The sequence below is a fragment of the Ambystoma mexicanum genome, chromosome 1p, assembly GCF_040938575.1.
Source record: "Ambystoma mexicanum isolate Mex_15411 chromosome 1p, UKY_AmexF1_1, whole genome shotgun sequence".
In the NCBI taxonomy this organism is placed as follows: Eukaryota; Metazoa; Chordata; class Amphibia; order Caudata; family Ambystomatidae; genus Ambystoma; species Ambystoma mexicanum.
Window position 1 is genome coordinate 572,363,718 of NC_090921.1, and position 23,929 is coordinate 572,387,646.

The 23,929-nt window shown below is 44.7% G+C and overlaps 1 protein-coding gene across 2 annotated transcripts in view; it reads right to left on the reverse strand.

The window, feature by feature from the left end:
- Positions 1-23,929, reverse strand: part of AP3D1 (adaptor related protein complex 3 subunit delta 1) — a 2,198,421-nt gene that overhangs the window by 1,046,675 nt on the left and 1,127,817 nt on the right. For both annotated transcript variants that reach the window (XM_069649511.1, XM_069649512.1), the window contains exon 18: positions 6,461-6,532. In XM_069649511.1, the coding sequence (XP_069505612.1) occupies positions 6,461-6,532 (72 nt within the window). The remainder of the gene's footprint in view (positions 1-6,460; positions 6,533-23,929) is intronic.

Genomic DNA, 23,929 nt, shown 5'->3' on the forward strand with positions numbered 1-23,929 from the left:
GGAAACGCGTATAGCAGTGGGAAATCCCAATCCACCACAAATGAGTCCCCTAACGCTCCTCTCTGAGGAAATTCCCTTGAGCAGTACCTTTCGCACTTCCGGTTGATTCCGGTCGCAAACAGATCTACTTGAGGGGTTCCCCAAAGGGTGAAGATCTCTTGAAGGACTTGCTGAGGTAGTTCCCATTAGTGGGATAGTGTGCTCTGCCTGCTTAGAGCGTCCGCCGTCGTGTTCTTCTGTCCGGCTAAGTGAACAGCTGATAGGGAGATTCCTTCTCAAATTGCACAGTACCAGAGCTGCATTGCCTCTCTGCACAATGGTAGTGATCCTACACTTCTCTTGTTGAGGTAATGCATGGCCACTGTGTTGTACGTCATTATCAGGACATTTTTTCCCCGTACAGAGGGCAGGAAGGCCTTCAGCGCTAGTCTGATTGCCCCGAGCTCCAAAAGGTTGATGTGTAGTTTGGACTCCGAAAGCACATGTGGAGTTGGCCGACTTCAGGGCCATACTTCCAGCTGGAAATACCTTCTGCGCTCATCCATCCATGCGCTTGTCGTCCCTATCAGGAGGGATGGTAGGGTACGCTGCCTTGTTCGATGTAGCCATGGCTGCCTGTACCACCAGACTTTCCAGAGAGGGGTGCTTGGACAGGTAGCTGGGGTTGCTTTTGGAAGGGCGGTATTTTCTTGTGAGAGATTTGTCCATCACACGATTGGTGTCTGGGGTCTCCCAATCTTTGCCCACCCTATTTTGTAAAGCCACATGGAATAGAAGAATCAGGTCTGTAGGTGGACCTTGATCAAGAATATCCGTTATGTCATCCTGAACAAATAGTTCCTTAGGTCTACCCCAGCCTAGGTATTCCACTACCTTGGACATTAGGTGACGGTATGAAGAGAGAGTGCTCTCCAGGTTCTGGCCTGCCAAATTCCAACTCAGGAGAGGGATCAATGCCACTGGCATTATGTAGAGTATCACAAAGATCCTCCATCTAGCTCTCTTTCGATATGAGTCACTCTGGCACATTGGGGGTTCCATATTTAAGCCCAAAAGGTGCATCCTCCTCATCCGACCTGTCTTCCTCTTCAAAGATGGAATAAAGGGATTTGAAAAACTCCTTCCTTGTCAAAGGGGTCAAGGATTTCTCAGGAGCACTCAAAGGTATTTTAGGCTTTGATGAAGATTTTGATTTAATCTTATGAGTTTCCACATGATCTGGAGGCTGAGCTGATACGACTGGTAATTTTGGCGTTGATGGTTTCGGCGTTGGCGTCGACAGCGATGGTTTGGACAACGTCGACAGGCCCGTTCGACGGTTTTGGCTTTGAGGGTTCTGCAGGCTTCGACGGCCTCAATGACCTTGAACGCTCCTCATCTCTCATGTGATGAGGCCCAACAAGGCTGAAACATGTGTATGGGGTTGCTGTTGGTACTCTTGTTCAGAAGGTAAATTGCCATAGCATATCGGTGCTGGACTGCCCATGTCGGCGGGACAAAGACATATGCAAATGGATATTTTCCATCTGTGTGTGAGGGGTAGGGGGATCGGGGGAATTCCACGTTTCCCGCTCCCGACTGCCGCACTCGCTTCTGCTCCTCGCACGGCTTTCTCTGCTTCAGCTGCCAGCTTCCCCACTCACCCAGCGGCTCTGGCACTCCCTCCTACCACTGCTGATCTTCCTATCTGGGAGATGGGGTTGGGGGGGCGGAGAAGAGGGCCCTGCCGCCTGGATTCCCGGTTCCGGGTCTGCTCCGAGCAATCTTCACTTGTCCTTGCCGCACTGCCGGCTTACCTCTAAACTTCTTTCTACAATGCCGGTCCAGAGCAGCCCACCATCATCTTCTCTCAAGCCGCAAGGTGCAGTCCCAGAGCGGGCTCGCCCTCACCACTTTGCTTCGCTCCGAATTCCGACCACATCTTGCCATCCTGTTGCAGCGCTGCATAGATCACAAACAGACAGCAGCTCATTTCCTCACTGCTCCTTCTCCCAGCAGGTGCTCCGAGCATTCCCATCTCCCGGCCATTTTCGTTAATTCATTTGTTTTCCATTTTTAAGGGGGATATGTGCTGCGGGGCCAAAGTGAGAACAGGAGCTCACAGAAATCACATCCCTCCACTACCTCACCTGGCCACGCCCAGTCATTTATATTATTTTAAAATAAGTATTGTTAACTTGTTAGTGAACAATTAGTAGTTTTTGCTTTGAACAATAATCTCCATTTGGGGGTTCCTAGTTTCCCCTTACTTTCTTTGCAGAATTGTAACATCGATACATACAATAAATGGTGCTAATACAAAGTAGAGCATTTTTTTAATCTTCATTATCTGGTTAGTGGGATGAAATTGAGGCTAGATCTTTGTTAGGGAGAATTCTCAAAATGTGCTAATTCCTCTCTACATAGAGACCCCCAGCTCTACTTTGGGGCTCTATTTTTTTATTGTTTGTTTTCTGTGTTTATTTCTTTTGGTTGTGGAGTTTTTAGACAACTCCATAGGCATATTTTTATGTATGTCACACAGCACCCTCAGTGCAGTGACACAGGGAAGCCTTTTAGGCTGTCCCAAGGTTTAAATACCTTCTCTTGGATACACTACTGTTTCCCAGAGAAAGTAAAGTGAAAATGACTATAAGTCTTCCCAAATTCCTGGACCCAGCATACACTATTTTACCATAGAGTGCTGGAGGGGTTTCCTAGTATCTGCTATGTCTAGAAACTCATGGAGCAGTCAAATGCTACCCTTTCCTCTCGAAATGGCTGGTGGCAGTGATTTTACAATGAACTACCATGATTTTTCCCGACCGCGAACACCAGTAGCGTTGAATCGCGGGAGTCATGCTTTTCAAGATGGCGTCCAAGTTCCCTGTGTTTCAACAGGTCCCGGTCTTTTTTCACGATTTCTTTTTGGAAAGGTCCTTCTAGAGTTGGTCTCTGCACGCCAAACCAGGTTTGGTCCCTTTGTTCCTATGCCTTTGGCGGGCTACAGGACTGAAGACCGCCACTGGCGCCCGAGTGTCTGGGGTGGGCAGGAAGTGATAGAGGTGCCCGAAAACTCCCTGTGCTTAGTCTCCTAGGAGACCCAAATGCACTCTAGCGTGATTGGCTGGCTGACTGTCCGGCAAGGACAGCCACCCTCCTGGGTGAGTGGCAGCTAGCCTGGAATGAATGGGAGGAAACTGGATAAAAGGCGAGTCTCTTGGCTTGGAAGGCAGAGTCGACCACTGGAATGAAAGAACCTAAGACGAGCTTGAAGAGGACGGCTGCTGCAACTCCTGGACCGTTGGTTTGCCCGGTGAAGCCCTGCTGCAGGTCCGAATGGCCAGGTTCATCTCGACAGAGAAGCCCTTGAAGGACGACTTCTCCCTTTGAGTTGGTGGGACCAATCAACTCGTAAGCCACCTGGACACCATTCTCGGAGATGGTTGTAGTTTCCTCAGTGCTGCAGGAAACCAAATAGCCAGGGAGAAGGACACCAGTTTGTGTGCTTGACTACAGCTACCGGAATCGAAGATTTGCCTTTTCCAGCTTTTTGACCAGTCCCAGTGCAGGAGTCCCCCGACGTCCTCCTCTTGTCCCCATGACTGAAGCTCAGGAACAGCGAGATCTGCAGGAACTGCCAGGAACAGACTTCTTCAGCTGCATCTTTTTCTTCATTGTAAGGTACTGCGAAAACCCAACCGAGAGAACTTACCTCTCACTGCGAAAGTGCTCGAAACTTTGAGAACTTGCAGGCCTAGTCAGCTTGTGACCCAACATTTGAATCTTTCTTTTACAAACTACTTCTGAGAACTTTGGCAAAGACTTTTCCGTTTAACTTCCAGAACTGCTTTATCCTATACAAGACTTTAGCCCATTGGCTTTGGCCTAACCTATTGCATTGAATCAGCTCCTCTTGCAAACTCTAACTATTGCACGGTTTAAGAGTAACTGTAATATCCGTTTTATTAACATATGGCTTTTTGCTCCTACTTCAAATGCTATGTATCCCATTTTGTTCCTCCTTCAAAGTAGTTTAAATGCCTCAGAACCTGATATTGTGAAGTACTGAAGTATATTTTTATGTGATTGCCTCATTCTAGTGAATGTTTTATAACTGACTCTGAATAAATTCATAAGTGTTTTACCAAGAAACCTCGAGTAGAAGTGTCTATTTGAATGCTTGTAATTATAGACTGTGTAACAACCTTACAGCTCGCATTCCCTCTTGAGATAAGCCTGACTGCTCAGCAGCGCTACCACAAAACTGTGTAGTACAGACTTATCCCAAAGGTTGGTTTTGCTTACACCTGTAGTCTTAGTTGTGTGTAGTGGTCCCAAAGGGTACTGCATAAAAATTCTGCCTAACCATCTTGACAATTATTTTAATAGATAATATATTAAAACGATTAAATTATAGAAAATCCAAGATGAGATACGTTGGCATTTGAAACATCTGATTAACATTACAGAACCCATCTGGATTAGTGAAAATTCACATCAATATGGAAATCTATGTACAAATCATGCATTGATAGTATTTCATTGAATTATTTCTTAGTTCTTGAATTACTAGAAAATATAATTGAGGTACATTTATACATACATATTTAAAAAAGACTTTTGAGTCAATTTGAATTCAGAGTAACCGTTTGGCACAACAAGTCTGCAAGAATACTGAAAAACAGGAGTACATTTATGAATTATTACAACCAGTTGTATTGAAAACTTTTGAAACATCCTGTTTGAAATCTAATAAAACTATATAAGAAGAGCTTAATTAGCTCATTGTAGAGAGTGATGGATTTAACTCCTGTTTCTAGGAGTTGAGGGATGAGTTGAGGGATAAGTTGTGTAGAAAGCAGGAAGTAGGACAAACAATATAGGCCAAGAACAAGAGAAAATCATGTGGTAGGGCCATTTTAGGGCACTTGCCACGTTTAGTAGCCATTCATGGTAAACAGGAATATGCACACTAGAAATGACAAAAAATGGTAAAAATATAATTGCTGCCACCAGCTTGTCTTTAGGCACATCTAAAAGTAACCAAAAATGCCAAGCGTAAAAGACTAGAGTGATACAAAAATATCCCTATTGCATTATAAGATGCTGTGTTCAATGTTAAAAAGTTACAAAAGTTTAAGAGTCAAAAGGGAAACAGTTTCCCAGTACTGATGGTCTGAAGGACTGATCGGATTCCCCATAACAAAATGAGCAAAATGGTCAGGGGGGCCAAGCTGAAAGCCTCACCCATGTAAAAAGTCAGGGCAGGTTCAAAACACAAAAGAAAAATGTTTGAGGTCTATAGGAGGGAAAGTTGCTAAAAGAGACATTTTTCCCAACACCCATCTACAGGATTCATTTAATGCTTCGTTTTTCACAATCCCTTTAACCCTGCGAGAGACGTCAGGCTTGCAGAATGTCACAAAAAAAATATGGATTCTAGCAACATCAGTGATCCAGAAAGCTGGAGTATTTTACTCCCTATGTTTTACATCTGTCAGTAAAATTATGTTTTAGGGAGAAAGAAAAGTAGGTCACATTCCCAATGGGAGTATTTTATAAGCAAATAAAATTAAGTTTAAACTGGGAATTAAACTTTTTTTGCAAATGAATTATTCCTTTGCACCTAGTAATTTGCTCTTTAAAAGATATATATGCACCTCTTCTGATCAGGCAGTTATAATAGTTTGTTCTGGGGTACTACATGCACTACATTTACAAACATATCAATTGAGCTAAGAAGGCGAAAGCAGGGGCACAAGGTCCAAAATGTGTGTGGCCTATTTCTACTTGAACATATTTTTTATTTTCGTGGAGTATTTGCCTATTTTAAGGGAGCAAAAGTGGCTCATACACGAGTTATCTATAGGGTTTAGCAAATACAGAAAACCTATGAAGGCAGGCAGTTCAGGTAGGGGGTGTGCATTAGGACGGACTAAGGACTCCTCAAACACTCCTGTTCATAATGCACGAGGCACTGTAGTACACTATTAGCATCTGCCTAAATGTGCATGAATGAAAACAAATCCAGGAGCAAAAACAAGTGTATGAACATGCTATTTTTCCACACTGCCAAGGGGTGAATTTTAAACTTAGTGCTTCTTGAATTTGAATACACTTGAGACTGCTGAAGTATCCTGTAGTAAAAGTGAGTACGGTTGGGTGAGGGGGGAGTAAGGGAGAGGGAGCAAATCAAGCAGCACAATTCATAGCCAGTTAGAATCTTTAGTAGGGCATCTCCAAACAGAAGGAAAACAGAAGTCCAATTTCGCATAGGACACATGAACATGTTTGGGATTAAATGGTACAAAAGAATTTCAACCACGCATCTCAAAGTTCGGCTGGGGTAATCGGAGGAAGTCATGCAAATACAAGGATGTTTTCGGAGATGCTGACAATGTGGAAAGGTTTGCCCATCTGACACCATTCAGTAACACTTAATTCACAATAAATTGAGAACATTGACTGATTTAGTTACCTTTTGTGGGGATGGAGATGTTTTGATGTAAAAGGGGTTGTTTGCTTGCTCCTCCTTTCTGGCAGCACGACGCTAAAATTATTAGAAATAAGAAAAATATATAATTATAATGGCATTACTGAATGAACAGTTAAGATTCTTGAACTTATTATGAACTTTGGAAGACTGTAAAGAGAAAAAAGTAGAAAAGAAAAAATACTTAACTTTTGGTAATGCTTGTTCAGATGGGTATTCCTCCCACAGATTCCTCCTCTATGATATTCTATGTCGTCTGCCTTCTTAAACTTCTTCAGTAATGCTATGATTAGAGACATCCTTCAAGTTATCATTAATAAGAAACCAGTCCCCAAGGATGATGGTTTACAGGTTCCTCAGCTAAGGGGACTTGCCTATTTCAGTGTGCACCTTTTGTATTGGAGCCCAATGATATTAGACTGAGGGTTTGCAGTTGTCTGAAATCAACCTCACCCTTTGATTCAATACCATTGTCTATTTTAAAGGCACTTCCGCAGAGGACTAGTTCTATGTTTACAGCGGTCGTACAGCACTCTTGCTTCAGTGGAGATTCCTGGTCACCTGAAACATGCAGTAGTTACCCCTCTTCTTAAAAAGCCACATATGAATCCTTTGATGGCTGTCAATTATAGACCCATATCTCTACAACTGGCCTTGATGAAGCAGTGATTATACTTTATTTTCACAATTTCTGGAAGTTAATAACTGCCTGCATCCATTTCAATCTGTCTTTAGACCAGCGATGGGCACAGAATCCATCACATCACATCACTTCTGGATGATTTGACACTTTTCCAGGACTGCAGAGAGGTTGGAGTGTTATTCCTCCTTGACCTGGGATCATGGCATTCTGTTGGCCTGTCTAGAACAAGTTGGAATTACGGGGGCCTTAATTAGGTGGTTCGCGCGGAGCAGACTCACACCGTCTCCTTCCAGGATTGCCAGTCTCGGCCCGCCAGATTGATCTGTGGGGTCCCCCAAGGATCGGCACTGCCCCCCCCCCTTCTGTTTAACCTGCATTTGAGTCCATTGGCAGACCTTAGCTCCGAGTCTGGAGTCCTATTTTACACCTATGCTGATGACACTCAATTAGTGTTTCGGCTTGACTCCCCGCTAACTGAGCCTTTTACCAAACTCCAAAAATGCCTGGCCAGTATAGGTAAGCGGATATCTGCCAATTGGCTTAAACTAAATTGAGATAAAACAGAGGTCTTGTTGTACGGCCCCCAACAGTTAGCAGTCTCTGGAACTCAATATTGGCCGGATTCGCTTTGACCTTGCCCAAAGCCATGTGCGCCTGTAAAAAGCCTTGGCGTGAAGCATAGATTTCAGCAGTCTGTATGCTGGCGTTGGTAAGCTCAAAGTTTGGAGGAAGATTCTGCCTCTGCTACCAATCGGATAGTCGAACTATGATAGTTACGTCAACCATAATGGGATCTCTAGACTACTTTAACAGGATTTATCTGGGGCAACCTAAGTATCAGATACAGTGGTTGCAGATACTCCAAAATTCGACAGCTAGATTGGTGTTAAATGCACCTCAACTGACCTCTTCAGCAGCTCTGCTACATCAGCTCCATTGGCTTCAGGTTGTGGCACAGATTGAGTTTAAGATTCTCTGTGTCACTCACTCGGCTCTCCACGATCTAGGTGTAGGCTATTGAAAAATAAGATGGAGCGTTATAATCCGACTTGGCATTTACGTTCTTCTCAGGCACTCCTCAAAACACAGAGGTATCAGCGTCCCTGGTTTGTAGGACGCTCATTCTCAGTATTGGCCCGCACGCTATGGAATGTGCTCCTGCTACCGCTGAGAGTCATTGAGGAAACCCATCTGTTTTAACTGGTTTGTGCTGAAATTGCAAAGGCTATTTTTATCTCTGCCAGCGCCTCTGGGATGTAGTTTGTGCTTTATTCCTATTTAAATAAACATGTGCACCACAATGGATGCAACGTCAGGGCCAAGGTATAAAGTATATTAAGAGCTGATACGCCCCATGACTTCCGTTCGCACCTTTCTTTTCTCTAGTACCCATCTGCAGAAGGACGACAGAACAGATAGTGTGCACAAGCTGTCCTCCAAGAGAGGCAGGTTGAGATGAGGAATCTGTGGGAAGAACATTATAAACTCCCATAGCAGTTTGCAAATCAGGAGGAAGGAGAGAGCAATAGAACAATAGTGAAACCAGTAAACTCTGGAGGACTGACCAAAGCAGGTATCCCATCTCGACAAGTTTTCTTACCAGTACCATTTGGCAAACATGTTCAGTGAATGCTCACATAGCTTCTTGGCATATGTCCAAGTCTGAGTCCTCCCAGCCCCTTCTGCAGGGCAAAAGTGGCATCTAGGCCCCTGGTTGAACGAGCCCAGAGATGATCGCCAGGCACATACCTCCCAACAAAATCGGAGCATTCAGAAATGCGGAGGATGAGCCATTTTGAGTCTATTTAGTCACAGCCCTTCCAGCATAAGCACCAACATAACCCACCAAAAGCTGGTAATCTTTCCCGACATTTCTCATCCGAGAAGCAGTAGCGGAGGGCTCACAGATGATGTTATTGCATCTCTGTCTTGGGGGTGAGATGGAGGAACAAAACATATGGATCATCTGAGAGAGATAGAAGTAGGAAACTCGCTCTCAAAGTCACCTTCACCTTGGAAAACAATATGTAGGGAGGATGAGCAGACGACGACAGGAGCTCAGTCACCAGTCTTGTTGAAGTGGTGGTCACCAGAAAAATCACGCAAGGATGAGCAACTTTAACGAACATGAATGCAGAGGAGCTTGCATAAGTAAACCATACTAAATTCATGCTGCACACAAGAACAAACTGGCATAGGGGAAAACTTGATGCAGACCATACAAAAACTGCAGAAAAGTAGGGATTGTGAAGAAAGTGCCTTGCTCAGGGGTTATTTTAAAGGCAGAGATGGTGGCCAAAGAAAGCAGAAATTCCAGAACAGAAAAGGTAGGACAGATAAATGGTCCAGGCGCCTCTCCTGAAATCAAGGAAAGTATTTATGCCTCCTGCAGGCATTAAATGATTTGGTGACTGGCCTCACATCTGAAAGGAGCACATCCAGGATGATGTCCTACCAAATCACACTTCTTGTATCACAACCCATCAGCAGCCAAGCATAAAGGTTCAGGCTGCTGAGGTTTGCATGAAGGACACTGCCCCTCTGACTGGGAGAGCAGCTCTACTCGCGACAACAGGGTCCATAGAGGGCAGATGGACATGCCCAACAACTGTGGATACTAGGTTGTCCGAGCCCAATACTGAGAGATCAAAATCAATGTGGAGCCAAACAGTCCCAATCTCCCCAAAACTAGAGGAATGACAGGATTCAGCAGGAGCGCATAGAGGAGTGAAGCTCCAATCAACTGTCAATGTGTCCCCCCAGAGCACCCAGTCGAGGAATCCCTCGGGAGCAGAACAACTCACACTTCCTGATCACACTGGATAAGTGTAGATCTCCTACAGAACTTCCTGGCAGAGCTCCCACTTATGGGAGGCCAAAGTATTTCTGCTCAATGCATCCACTACGACATTCTCCATCACAATGACATGAGCCACAGTCGAAGACACATTTTCTGGAGACCAGAACGCAGTTTGACCACTTCTCTACATAGTATTAACAACCCCTCACCAACCAGTTTATTGAGGTACTGCATGGCTATTGTTTAGTCCGTCAAGACCAATACAGGTGTGCCTATTACAGAATGGAAAAAGGCATCAAGGGTTACACTGATCACATGAAGCTCCAGCAATTGCAGTGTGCTTGTGTTTCAGTCAGAGCCCAGAGTCCACTCACTTTAAGGTCCAACAGACAAGCGTCCCAACCCTTCAGGTACTGTCCGTGAACACCATCAGCTGGGGGCCACAGTAGCCAAAGCAAAGCCTCTCAGTATGAGATCTGGGCCTATTACAATAGCCAAAAAAAGGAACTATTATAGAAAGAAGCCTAAACCTTCCCTGCAAAAAAAAAAAAAAAATGGGGTCAAACTAAACATTTCAAGGTGAAACAAGCTTTGGCAACTACCTCAGATCGGTTAAATTGTGTTGAATCTTCTTCTGGTGTTCACCTGACTGACGGGGAAGAGATCGTGATCCCAAAAAAGGGTCCTCAGATTATTAGAGAAATAAGAAGGAAAAGGGAACGTTCCTCCAGTACCAGGTAAGGAGCTGAAACAAGTACAACTTGAACCTTGGCTGAGCAAAAAGAACACAAACGTGCCAATCGTTATCCCAAACAGAGGTACTTCTGAGCTGCTTGATGCAGAAGTGGAGGTAGATTGGGAGCCCATGGATCAAAGGGAGGAGCTCAAGTGAGATATGTAACCCGAATCTGAGCTCTAGGAAGATTCAAATTCGAGATCTGTTCACCTCCAAATGTAGTCCCTTTCTTAATAGATCAAATGTATTAGAACTTTACCAAATCTCTGACCTCCGGGCGATCAAAACTAATGATTTAACAAGAGTTGAAGTACATTGTCCATCCAATGTGTCTCCAATTCTCTCTGAATGCATTCTATCTTACACACCACAACTCTTGGATTTGGGTTATAAAGTGTCTAGAATAGATGAGATACTGACTCCTATAGCTCCCAAGTTAAAATTGAATAATGATCTAGTTATAATGAATAATGACAGACCTGGAAAAGGTAGTACAACAAATTATATTGAGAGAAGCCATCCCTGGTTTGGCTAACCTTGCCTCCCCCTGGGTAATCAAGATGTGTCTTGTGTGACGGTTGAATGAAGCAAGGCTAGGGAGGGGGGGTTATCTAAATTGTATTACATGGAACACAAGGAGTTAATTCCTTTGTATCGAATCATGTGGGGATGACCTTCGTATTAGAAGCTGACATTTTTGCATTGCAGGAGACATGTATATTGGAAGGATTCAAGATGGATGGCTACCAAATTATTCAAAGACGGGCAAGGTGTAGTATTGTTGGAAGATCTTCTGGTGTCCTTATTTTGGGGGTCAGATCGGAGCAACCCCTCTCGGAACTTAAACAGTTTCCACCCTTCCCATATATATATATATATATATATTAGGAGGTATTCTGAAGTTCTCAATTGGTGTTCAGCCCCAAAATATTCTTATAGACTATATGGGGAGCAGGTGCAAGTGGATGTAGGTCACCTGGCCTAAGCACCACCCACCTTCTTAGCCCTGCCTCTTCCTTCCTGCTCTTAACTATTAGATCAAGGGTGTCTCTCGTCTGAGCGTCTCAAGCGAAGGGCAGACAAAGAAAAGGGCAATTCCCATTTGGACCTGCTCAGACCAGGATGACCCAGGGCCCGACCCCCTGCTCAGACAGCAGGTAATCATGCCCCAACATGTGTTACTCCCTCTGTCCCCACAGGCCATCCCCACACCCTCTGGTCCCCCCCGTGATGTTCACTTGTGCCCCCACCATTCTCGCACACAGGTGTTGCCTGTTTTGCTTGATTCTTCTACCCTGTCCCTCCCCCCCCCCACACCCCTCAAGCCTACTTCTGCAGGAGTCTATCCTGATAAATTCTGGTTTCGCCATCACCGTTTTGTGGCCAATGCTGGATTTGAATTTTATGGACTTCATTCATTCACGGTGCGTCACTCTTTCTCAACTCTCATGCCGAACTTCCTTTGCATCTTATACTGGTGGCCCTGAATCATGCTGTTCCCATCTTCATCTTGTATCCTTGCTTGCAACATTATGTGTTACTACTGAATTTGGCAATTGTATTCACTCTACCAGCTTGCTTCTCCACTCTTGACTGCTAACTCTCTATTCTCTCCTCCTTTCCCTTCTCCCATCTCCTCGCCTTACTTTCTTCTATACACTTTATCAGAATTGTCTCTGGACCTAGTATCATAGCAACCTCGTCTGTCTCCTCCCCCCTGAATTTACTGGTTTTTTCCTCCCCACCCCGCCCTCCAGCACTATCTGAAATGTCGTCAGGCTTAGTATGATAGTCGCTTGTTTTGTTCCTCCCCTACCTTTCTGCACCCCTCTCCCTCACCTTTTGTTTTTCTCCGGCTCTACCAGAAATGTTGTTAGGCCTAGTATGGTAGTCGCCTGTGTTTCCATTTCCTTCCTTCCTTCCTTATCTAGGTCTTAGCTCTTGCACTATGTTGTCAGGCCGAGTACGATAGTTAATTTCACATCCTTACTGTTCATGGCCTGTACGAATGTCATTATATTTTCCCTTATTCCCTCCCTTGCCTTGAAGCGCTTTGATACACATTGTGTATGGGCGCTATATAAATAAACTATCATATCATATAATTAATATCTACAACCCACCCAATAACATAACATCTTTACAAATGATCTTCGAATTGGATACGATCTTGGGTGAGTGGACCAAAATGGGGCTCTATTTATCGTTGTGTGATCTAAATTATGCAAGATTCCAGTAAAAAGAGGTTGATGAAAATTTTGAACTGATGTTCAATAACAATAACAAGAATACTACTTTTGACATTGTGGCTGAGAAAGTGGTTCGTAATGAGAACCCTTGGGAAAGCTTTTTTAACTCCAATGGCCTGCTCCAACTACTCCCTGGAAGTTGGGACTTTGGTGGTCATCCATATACTTGAAGTGCCAGGAATTGAAGGTCGTGGATCGATTACATATATGTTCCTTTTGCAATGTGCCAATTGTTGGGAAAAATGCAGATAATTCTGACCACCGCACGTGATCAAAAAATGTACTATTGAACTGTTGTTAAAAAGGAAAACAAAGATTGTGTGTACAGCAAGGGTTAACTTGTTGGGTAATCAGATCTTCTGGTCTGTAAAAAATATGGAAAGGATTACTGCTTTCTTCGATTCCTTTTGTTCTTAATGGGTAACCAAGGAAAAGGTATCGGCTGAATTCTTTGTGGTGTTGTCAGAGAATGCTAAACATTTTATTCAAAATCAGGGAAACCGCCCTAGGGTTAATACAACATACAGGAGAAAAATATATGATCCAGTGATAGTGGAAGAACATTTTTAATTCACTAGCGCTGTGAGAAAAATAAAAAGAAATTAACCGGTGTGGAAGCCCTTTGGAAAAAAGGAAAAAAATATCGAAATTAAAGACCTATTATAAGAATTTAGTCAAAAGATACAAATCATCCTTGGGTACTGCCCAATGGTTTAACATGTACAAAGTTCTTTGCTCTGCCGATGGTCGGAAAATCTGGAGCTTAATAAATCTCAAATAACCTGTGATTCAATGGTCGAAGTGGGCGGGAGGGGTGCTCCTCTACTTATTTTAATTACGTTTTACCGTTCCTATACTTTTATTTTAATAAGAAACCGTTCCGGAATGGTTTCGTTTTAAAATAAAAGTGTAGGAAGAAGTTGAAACTTGCACTTTCAGTGTACTGCACTGGACATTCCCCTAAACACCAAGCACATGTGTTTTGGGGTTTGTATTGTGCATGGGAGGGGGCATGGCGATGGGGTTTGTGGGGAGCAGTGCAGGCCAGTAGGGAACATAGCTCCACTACTTCTTTTCGTACACTTCGACCGCTACTGTGATTTAAGAACAGGACCCAAAGTCAACCCTATGTCTGAAAGAAAATGGATTAAACACAAGGTGCCCATACTATAAAACTAATACTGGTAACACAACCCACAAAGCCTATAGAAGAAATGATGTAAGGGTAATGCTTGATATGGAGACAGACGGTGGAAAGGATTATTCGGAAGTTAATCCCTCCAGAGCTCCGGGAAATGATGGGATCTCCAATTTCATTTATAAACATTAACCAGAATACGGGGGGCCTATCTTATCCCATCTATTTGCGAATATTCTAAACACTGGTATTAACCCGCTGAGCTGGAAGGCTTCCATCTTGATCCCAGTGTTTAAAAAGGGTGCTAGGGATAATCCTGAAAATGATCGTCTTCTGGCAAAGACAAACTTGTGCTCAAAGATATTTTCTTAAACACTATTAGGGGAAATTAATTCTTGGATTAAACATTCCAACCTCCTGCCTAAGTAGTTTCAAACAGGTTTTATGTGGGGGATGGGCTCCTTATCCAACCTATGGGCTCTGGTCTTTCTGATGCACCAATGCACGAACAGAGAAGATGATGCTCCCTACTTATGTTTTATCGACTAGAAGAGTGCTTTCGACAAGGTTGATAGGGAGAGACTGTGGGCTGAGCTCAGTTAGTGGAAGCTGAATCCAACTATGCGACACTTCACCCAAGAGCTCTATACTAACACAGAGACCCAAGTGCAATTAAACCAAGAAGGCACTCTGAGTGATAAAATGAAAACCAATTTTGGTTTAAAACATGGATGCCCCTTGACTCCTTACCCTTTACAATCTACATGTAGGAGATATGAAATACCATATGAAGGACATTCGCTCATTCCCGCCTAAGATTGGTGATGAATGTAAAAGTTGGCTTGCCTACAACGATGACACTGTACTGGTCGATCGCACCCAGATTGTTCTTCGGTGCAGGATTAACAGCCTAGGTTTATATTCACGGCTGAATAACACAAGTATTAATTATAGTACAACTAAAATAATGGTTATAGATAAGAAAAAGAGGAAAATACATTTTAATTGGACTATGGATAAGCAAAATATTTAAGTAGTCGATTCATATACATATATCTCGGTGTACATTTCTCCAACACTTTGCTGGTAAAGGCCCTTGAAAATTATCGGGGACAACAGGCAGAGCGCTGATTTGTCGCTGTATTAAATCTGGTCAGACAGAGCATGAGAAGCGCCATTGAGGCCATGTTAAAGCTATATAAAACCTGTATTATTCTGTGCTTAACATACGGATGGGAGGTTTTTACAAATAAAGATCTTGGGTCAAGAAGCTGAAGGGGAAACAGTGGAGAAGAGCGCTAGGGCTTCCAGGAAACACCCCATCGAGGAAATTAACTGTGAATGGGGACTAATATCACTTGAAACCCAACTAAAAATAAGGATGGGAATTTTCTTCCTTCATATGGTGGACACAAAAAAAATGATATAGATTCATTTGCCATGTCATATAAGTCATTGTTAAAGGATCTCACTGATAACTCCATTGGGGAATGGGTGTGTGATGTATATCAGTTTATGGAGGAAATAGAATTCGAGCCCTCCTCTTCTGTCGACCCCATAGGGATCAGTGAAATTAAACTGAAAAAGATGGCTGAAACCTGGGATAGAAATGGTAATGTTTATCATTTATGCAAATTTAGAAAATACCAACTTTATTTGAAGCAGGCCCTACTCAAACGTCCCTTGTGTCTATCTAACGAAGTTATTTGATGTAAGGGTGCGTAGATTTATAATGTACTTAAGGTTGGATCTGCTCCCCACGTTATCCCGAACGGGTGCATGGATAGGGACCCCATATGCACACAAACTGCAGGCTATGAAAAGCAGCGATTGAAACGCCCAGGCATCTAATTACCTCCTGTTCCAAGCTAGAGGAAATTTATAAAAAAGCCTATGCTGGCCTTAGCTATGGAATAGTTCATTTTACTTTTGATAGTGTATGGGCCTCTCTCTACTCTGGCAGAATAACTACAATAAATGTTATGATTTACCAAATGTGGATACAAATCCTGGAGATGTTGCAGTAGCTCCTGATATTTAGGGGTGAAGTACATTATTAAAATGAGTTTTTTTATCATTGATTTGTATAAATTGTTTTTAGTAGTACCAGGACCTTCTTGATGCCTCTCAGATTTAAGAATTGTGATGTGTAAACTGTAATTTATATTCTCTGTATAACCAAATGTGTAAAATTCGGTGCGGTTTTAAATTAAGTATTTTTTTGCTCATTCTTATTATTTTTTATATATTGTGTTAAATGGTCTAATTAACCAATAAAACTCTTACAAAAAATAAAAACTATAATCTGCCTTGCTACTTGGAAGGAATCCTCACAGCTACATCAATTGCCTCAAATAGATTTGTAAGAATAGGGGCCCACCAATCACCATATCCCGCAAATACATCTTAGGGTAGCCCATGGGGGACAGCAGTCTTTCCTGGTTTTACTTGTTAAATGGCCCTTTGGACCTCCTTCGCAGTGAACCGAATTTCGTCAATATGCCAGCCAATTGCATTTCCATTACATCAGCCCCTTCTATGTAAGAACAGATTCCGAAAAAGGCATTCCCCATCTGTTCCTTTCAATATATCTTCCCTTCTGGTTCCCCAACCTTTCCCAGCCTTTATGTACTCATTTCCAAAATAACCTATCATTGTTAGTACACACTGCATTGGCCGGTTTATCCCATTGTTTCGAAATGGCCTCTTGTTGCTTACTATTTAGGCGTTTCCTATATTTCCTGTTTAGCAATAACGCTCTCCTGCTGAGATGGTGTCATCCTTAAGTGCTGCATATAAACAGCTCTTTCCTGCCCTGTTACGGGGGTTATACCGCTTATGCTTCATCCCCTCTCCTAGTGAGACCCCCGACCACCCCAGAAATGTTTTCTGGGTTTCTGGACCTTTTTCCTTTTAATCCTGAATGAGTGGAGCATTTTTCCACTCATTCATTCTTGGCTCTATTTTGGAACTCTATTCTTTGTATTATACCTGTATTATGGAGTCCGTCTGCTCCATAGCACTTAAAGTTATCAGTGTTTTCTTAACTATTGCAGCACACAGCTGCTTATGGGCAGTGTTGCTGCTACCCACAGTATCATCCATTAAGATTCTTTATCCTATATCCTCAAGTTACTACTGATGAGGATAGTGAGATACTTAGTATCCCTCCCAAAACTAGTCAGAGAGATAGTCACACACCACCTTCAGTGGAGTGCCAAAGGGATAACTAGTACCCCCCCTTATCTCTGCTCCTGTGACTTTTTAGGGACTTAGACAGTCTCCTAGTTATGGCTGGTGGCAGTGGATATGTTCTACCAATTATTGTGTGATCTTTCCACTGCAGGCTATGCCCATAGCCCCGTTAGTGCACAATAGGCTCACCCAAGTACCAATTTGGGGCCTCTCATCTATTTTCGCCATTACTAGTGTGGTTGTTCTTAGTCAGCCCTTGTTAGGCAGAAACCTGTGCAGTTCCCTCTGGGACCACTGCAAAAGATTTAAGACTAAAGGTGTTGGCAGTAAACCCACTTGGTAGCAGTCTGCACCGCACAGATTCACTGTGGTAGCTGTGGCTGAGCAGCCAGACTTCCCTCAAGACGAGTTAGGCAGTATACAGAGGATACATAATAGGTACAGAGGCACAATAGCACAAGCAAACACTGACCAGAGCTAGGTGTAAAAGTATAAACTTATTTATTAAAGGTACACTCATAAATTACACTAGCACATTAGAAAAGGTAAGAAAGTCAAACACAGTTACTATTACTCATATGTACATCCCTAATCGTTTGTTGGACAATTCTAAGTTAACACCACTTATTTCCAACCAGAGGTGAGCGCTTAACGTTAGATGGTACTCCAACAAGTATTACCAAAAGGGAGGGAAAAGGTAGAAATAAAGAGAGCAGTAATGTAAAACACTTTTCACATAAGGTTAGCAAAGGCAGTCAAGGGTGGAACAAGGAGAATTAGTTCGGGGCCCGCTTTAGAGGGAGCCAGGCGAAAAATGTGCCCAAGATCACACAATGTCACAAGTCTTTGCAGGTGGGTAAAAAGGTTTTACTACGGTTCTGAAAAGTTTAGTTAGGGTGTCCCAGACCTACCCAGGTTCGAGAGCCGAGGGCTAAATCTACCCCGTACAATCGGTGGCAAGGGAGGCCGGGCGGAACACAGTACCTTTAAAAGTGGAAAGATTCCTCCAGCGGTGGTAGTCGTTCCTGGTAGTGGGTGCAAGTCGCGGCGTCGTCCCGAGGAAGAGGTGATCTCGACGTGGAGGAAAGCTGCAGGTTGTTGCACTACCAGGGATGAGGCCAGCCGTGGAGTTCTCCGGTCACAAAGGATTTATTACCCCTCTTTCGCGGTTGAGGTAAAAAGTGGTATCCCGGTTGCCAGGGTGCTTGGCACTGGCAAGGCGGCCACGAGATGCTTCGGGACGGCGAAAAGAAGGCAGCAACTGGTTGTCCCCACCAGTTAAGGGAAGAAGACTCTCCGGCGGGAGATCTCCTCTGTCGTCGGGAAAAGTGGTGAGACGATTCTGCAGGGCTTCACCGGTGGTGTCGTCTTGGCAGGTCGGCTCGGCTTCTCCCTCTTCGGCTTCTTAGGTCCTGTGGCGACTTCTGAAGAACCAGTCCCAAAAACCCTGCTTTTATGCAGCAAACCCCCATTCATACAGCCTAGCTGTCACTCAAACATGCTAAGTGGTGAGCGGGGTGGCTCATCACTTGGGCCAATCACACTAGAGTGCGACATGAGTTGGCAAGGAAACTCAGTCCAGGGTGCCTAAACCCCCTCCCACACCCCCTGTGGTACCCAGACAGCATGGCACCACTTTGGAGGGCTTCTGTGCAGAAGCCCGCCAAAAGTGGAACAAAGGCTCGACTCGGGTTCAGGGTTACTGAAGTGAACCTAGACGCCATTTTGGCGGCGAGTTCCGGCAAAAGATCCCAACCGGTGAATTTATATTAATTAAATAAACCGGCGGTATCTTTAACATTGCACCAAAAAGTGGTGCATCAAAAACAATGGGAAATCCCATTGGGAAATATTCCGGTGGAATATTTCCGTGGTATCCACTGCCACCAGCCAGAACTCGGCGAGGGGGGACGGGACAGTACCCCCTCGACAACAGACCCAGGGGCAATCTAATTGCCCCTACCAGTACTTCCACAGTAAGATGGTTTATACTGGTTAAGTTCCTAAGTTAAGACTAGTAAAGTCAATGGTAACTTTACAGACCCAGGGAGACAGTAGTCAGTCCCAGGGTGTGGAGTCTATGTTTGGGGGTCTCTAGGACACCCCTGTGCTACTGCACTGAGGGTGCTGTGTAACACACATTCAAAAACCAATGATGGCCTATGGGGAAAATTACCCCCTAGCCCATAAGCACATAGCAAGTCACAGAAAAACTCTCTCAAGTCATGTCCAAGAGTGAGGGTAAAAGAGTCTCACTCTTGGCAGGAGAAAAAATAAACCTCAGAAAATCCAGCAAAGCTGCTGGGGGACTCACTAGGTTAGGAAATTCAGCCTAAACAGAGAATTCTTCCTAACACTCGCCCCCCCCCCCAGACTAAGGGACAGGAGGATTTAATCCACTCCTGGATGAACCTCATACCTCTAGTCGATGACATACATCCTAGAGAGTCCATCAGCATTTTGATGGTGACACCCTGACCTGTGCTCAATGGTGAAATCAAACCCTTGGAGGCAGATTGACCATCTCAATAGTTTTGGATTTTCCCCTTTCATTTGCATTAACCATCTCAAGGGTTGGTGGTAAGTCTGAATGACAAAAGTAGAACCATACAAGTATGGCCTAAACTTCTTCAGTGCCCACACAATAGCAAAGCATTCTCTTTCGATTGTTGCCCACCTTGTTTCAGGTTCCTTCAGTTTTCTACTGATGAAGCAAATGGGGTGTTCCCTACCCTTCTCATCCAGTTGGCTAAGAACTGCACCTATACCTACATTGGAAGCATCAGTTTGTACAATGAAAGTTTGGTGGTAGTCAGGAGCTCTGAGTACTGGAGCTTGGCAGAGAGCTTTCTTCAGGTTTTCAAAGGCCTGATTGCATTCCTCAGTCCATTTGACCTTCTTAGGGAATTTTGGAGAGGAGATCACATTCAGAGGAGAAGCTATGGTCCCATAGTTCTCAATGAAATTCCTGTAGTACCCAGTGAGGCCTAAGAAGGCTCTCACCTGGGTCTGAGTAGTAGGTGTTGTCCAATTTTGCACAGCTTCAATCTTGCTGAGCAAAGGCCTTATTTCTCCACCTCCTACCTCATGTCCAAGGTAGACTACTTTACTCTGACCAATTTGGCACTTGCTTGCCTTTATGGTCAGATTGGCCTGCTCAAGAGCCTGCAAAACATATCCTAAGTGGTCACATGTTCTTCCCAGGAGTGGGTGAAGACTGCAATGTCATCCAAGTATGCCATGCAGAAGTCCTCCATCCCAGCGAGAACTTGTTCACCATCCTTTGGAATGTTGCAGTTGCATTTTTCAGTCCAAAAGGCATAACCTTGAATTGGTGTAGGCCAACTGGGGTAGAAAATGCAGTTTTCTCCTGGGCATGGTCTGTCAGGGCCATTTGCCAATAGCCTGACGTAAGGTCCAGTGTGCTGAGGTACTTGGCTGCACCAAGTTTATCCACCAACTCATCTGTCCTTGGCAAAGGGTGGGCATCAGTCTTGGTGACTGCATTAAGAGCTCTATAGTCCACACAGAATCTCAACTCTTTGGATCCTGCCTTTGGTACTAACACCACTGGGCTAGACCATGGACTAGTAGAGGGCTCCATTACCCCGAGATCAAGCATCTTCTTGACCTCGCCTTTGATGTGGGTTCTGACATGTTCTGACATTCTATATCCCCCGCTTTTGACTGGCAGACAGTCACCAGTGAGTATCTCATGCTGTCCCCAAGGGGTCAAGCCTGGTGAAAGTGAGAACACGGGGGAAAACTGATTTAACATAGCTTTGCACTCCTCCTGTTGCTCAGGGGTTAGATCTGAAGAGAGATTAACTCCTTCAACCTTTTCGTCCAAAGGTAAGCCTCTCAGGAGGTCAGGTAGAGCGTCACTCTCCTCCTCCTCCTCCTCCTCCTCCGATGAAGCTAGAAGCAAGGCTCCTACTTCTGGTCTAGAGACATAGGCTTTGAGGCGGTTGGTGTGGAAGACTCTGGGAGCTTCCCTGGGTTTGCCCAGATCCACCAGATAGTTGACCTCTCCAAGTTTTCCCACAACCTTGAAGGGTCCCATCCATTTGTCTTGCAAGGCCCTCTGCCTTGTTGGGAGCATAACTAGAACTAGCTGGTCTTGAGTAAACTCAACCATGTTAGCCTTCTGATCATGCCAATGTTTGATCAGAGCTTGGCCAGCTTTCAAGTTGTCACTTGCTTCTGCCATCATGTGTGACATTCTCCTTCGGAGACCTATCACGTAGTCAGTCACTCTGACTGGCTTGGGGGAAGGAGCACTCTCCAACCCCTCCTTAATCAGGGCCAAGGGGCCTCTGACGGGATGGCCAAAGAGAAGTTCAAAGGGAGAATAACCCACTCCCTCCTGAGGGACTTCCCTATAAGCAAATAGAAGGCACGGCAGTAGAAGGTCCCACTTCTTCTTAAGGGGTTCTTCTAAGGCACCTATCATGCTCTTCATGGTTCTGTTAAATCTTTCTACCAACCCGTTTGTCTGAGGGTGGTAGGCGGTTGAGAACTTGTAGGTGACTCCGCAGGTTTTCCACATGGCTTTCATGTAGTTGGACATAAAATTTGTCCCCCTGTCAGAGATCACCTCCTTAGGAAACCCAACCCTGGTAAAGATACCAAGGAGGGCCTTAGCCACGGCCTGAGCTGTAACAGTCCTCATAGGAATTGCCTCAGGGTACCTAGTAGCATGGTCTACTACAACAAGGATAAACCTGTTGCCTGAGGAGGTTGGGGGATCAAGGGGACCAACAATGTCAATCCCTACCCTCTCAAATGGGACTCCCACAACTGGGAGAGGCACTAAAGGTGCCACATTCTTGGAACCAACCTTACCAGAAGTCTGGCAGGTATGGCAGCTCCTGCAATACCTATCTACTTCATCCCCCATTTTTGGCCAATAGAAGTAGAGAGAGCGCCTTTCCTTGGTCTTCTTGAAACTCAAGTGACCAGCCAAAGGAATCTCGTGGGCTAGTTGCAAGAACTGTTGTCTGTTCTCTTGGGGCACTACCAGGCGTTGGTATGCTCCAGGTTCAGATTCGGTTGGTTCACTGTAGAAGAGGCCATCTTCCCAGTGTAACCTATACTTCCCAGGCTCTTGCCCATCAGCCTGAGAAGCTGCCTGCTGGCGGAGACCCTCCAGAGTTGGACATTCTCTTTGTCCCTTACGGAAAGCTGTCCTGCTGGGTCCACCTTCTGCCAGTAAAGACTGCAGCTCAGGATGGTCAGCCGGGTCCAGGGCTCCAATAAGTTCTGGACCTCCTACTAGCTCTTCTTCAGAGTCTAGTTCAACCAAACAGGGTTGTACCTCCCTCTCAGCCTCAGCTGGAGGTGGAGTTACAGGTGTAACTTTGGACAACCTCGGGGAAGTCCTTGTTGGAAGCACTGGAGTGCTTGCTGTAGGCTTTTTCCTAGGAGTCTTGGGTTGCCCCTTTGCTCCTGATCTGGTAGTTACTGCAGTAAGTTGCTCCAGTGGTAGAGGAGTGATTTCTGTCATCATCTCCTGAGATAAACCTCGCAGGGTTTTCTCTCTTGCAGATTTGGTGCGCTCCCGTAACCTTTTACTAGGAGGTCTGGGGGTACGTGACAACTCCAAGAGCTTTCAGGTCATTTCCCAGCAGAACTCTTCCTGGCACTTCACATTGTATACTGACAGGTATCTTCACAGCCATATCATTACACTGGATGAGAACTGGTAACTGGGGACACATCTGCACAGGCCCTCCAGCTAACTTGGTGAGGCATTTGGGTGCCTTAGCAACATCCTCTGCCTTGAAAAATGATTCATCCACCACAGTTATGCTGGCCCCAGTGTCCCTGATGGCAGGAGTCTCCTGACCATTTACGTGGACACTGTCCTTATAATACTCTTTAGTATTATCTGGAATAGAATTATATACATCTAAATTCTGCTGTTCCCACAACCCCAGAGAGACTAAAGAAACACTGGCTGAGACTCCAGTGGGTTCATCAGCCAGTAGTAGAAAGTTTCCACTTGCCATAGTGACTTCCTCCTCTGGAGCGAAGGCTAAGGAGACAAGTTGGACCCCTGAAAGTTTACCCTTACATCTGGGATCTCCTTTCACATGGTCAGTAGCCTTACAAACATAACAGGCCCCAAAGGCCCTTTGGAATGGAGGCTTGTTCTGACCTCCTTCTGGTTTAGCACCAGAAGGTATACTACTCTGCTGTGGTTTCCCAGGTGGCTTACCCTTATGGTTTTGTTTGGGGCCCTCTTTGGAATTAGGATTATTAGAATTCTCTTTGGAGTCTTTCTTAGGCTGTCTTCCCTCATCCTTCTTCTGAGTTACCCCAGAATCCTTGTGAGTAGCCCTGTTGGCAACCCACAAGTCAGCAGCCTTAGCCAGCTTCCTAGGATTTAATTCCTGTGAATCAGCCAAGTGCTGTCTGAGCTCAGAAGAGCAGGCATCATAAATTGACTCCATCATTACAAGATTTCTCATTCCTTCATAAGTGTTCACCTTGTAACCCTTAATCCATCCCTCTAAGTTTTTCAACCCTTCACACACCCAGGTAGCCCAAGGGGTACCATCATGCCTTTTGAGGCTCCTAAACCTCTTAAGATACTGGGAAGGGGTCTTCCCAAACCCAGCTATCAAAGCTAGTTTCACACATTCATACTCTTTCCTATCCTCCTCCCTCAACTCCATTACCACATCAGGG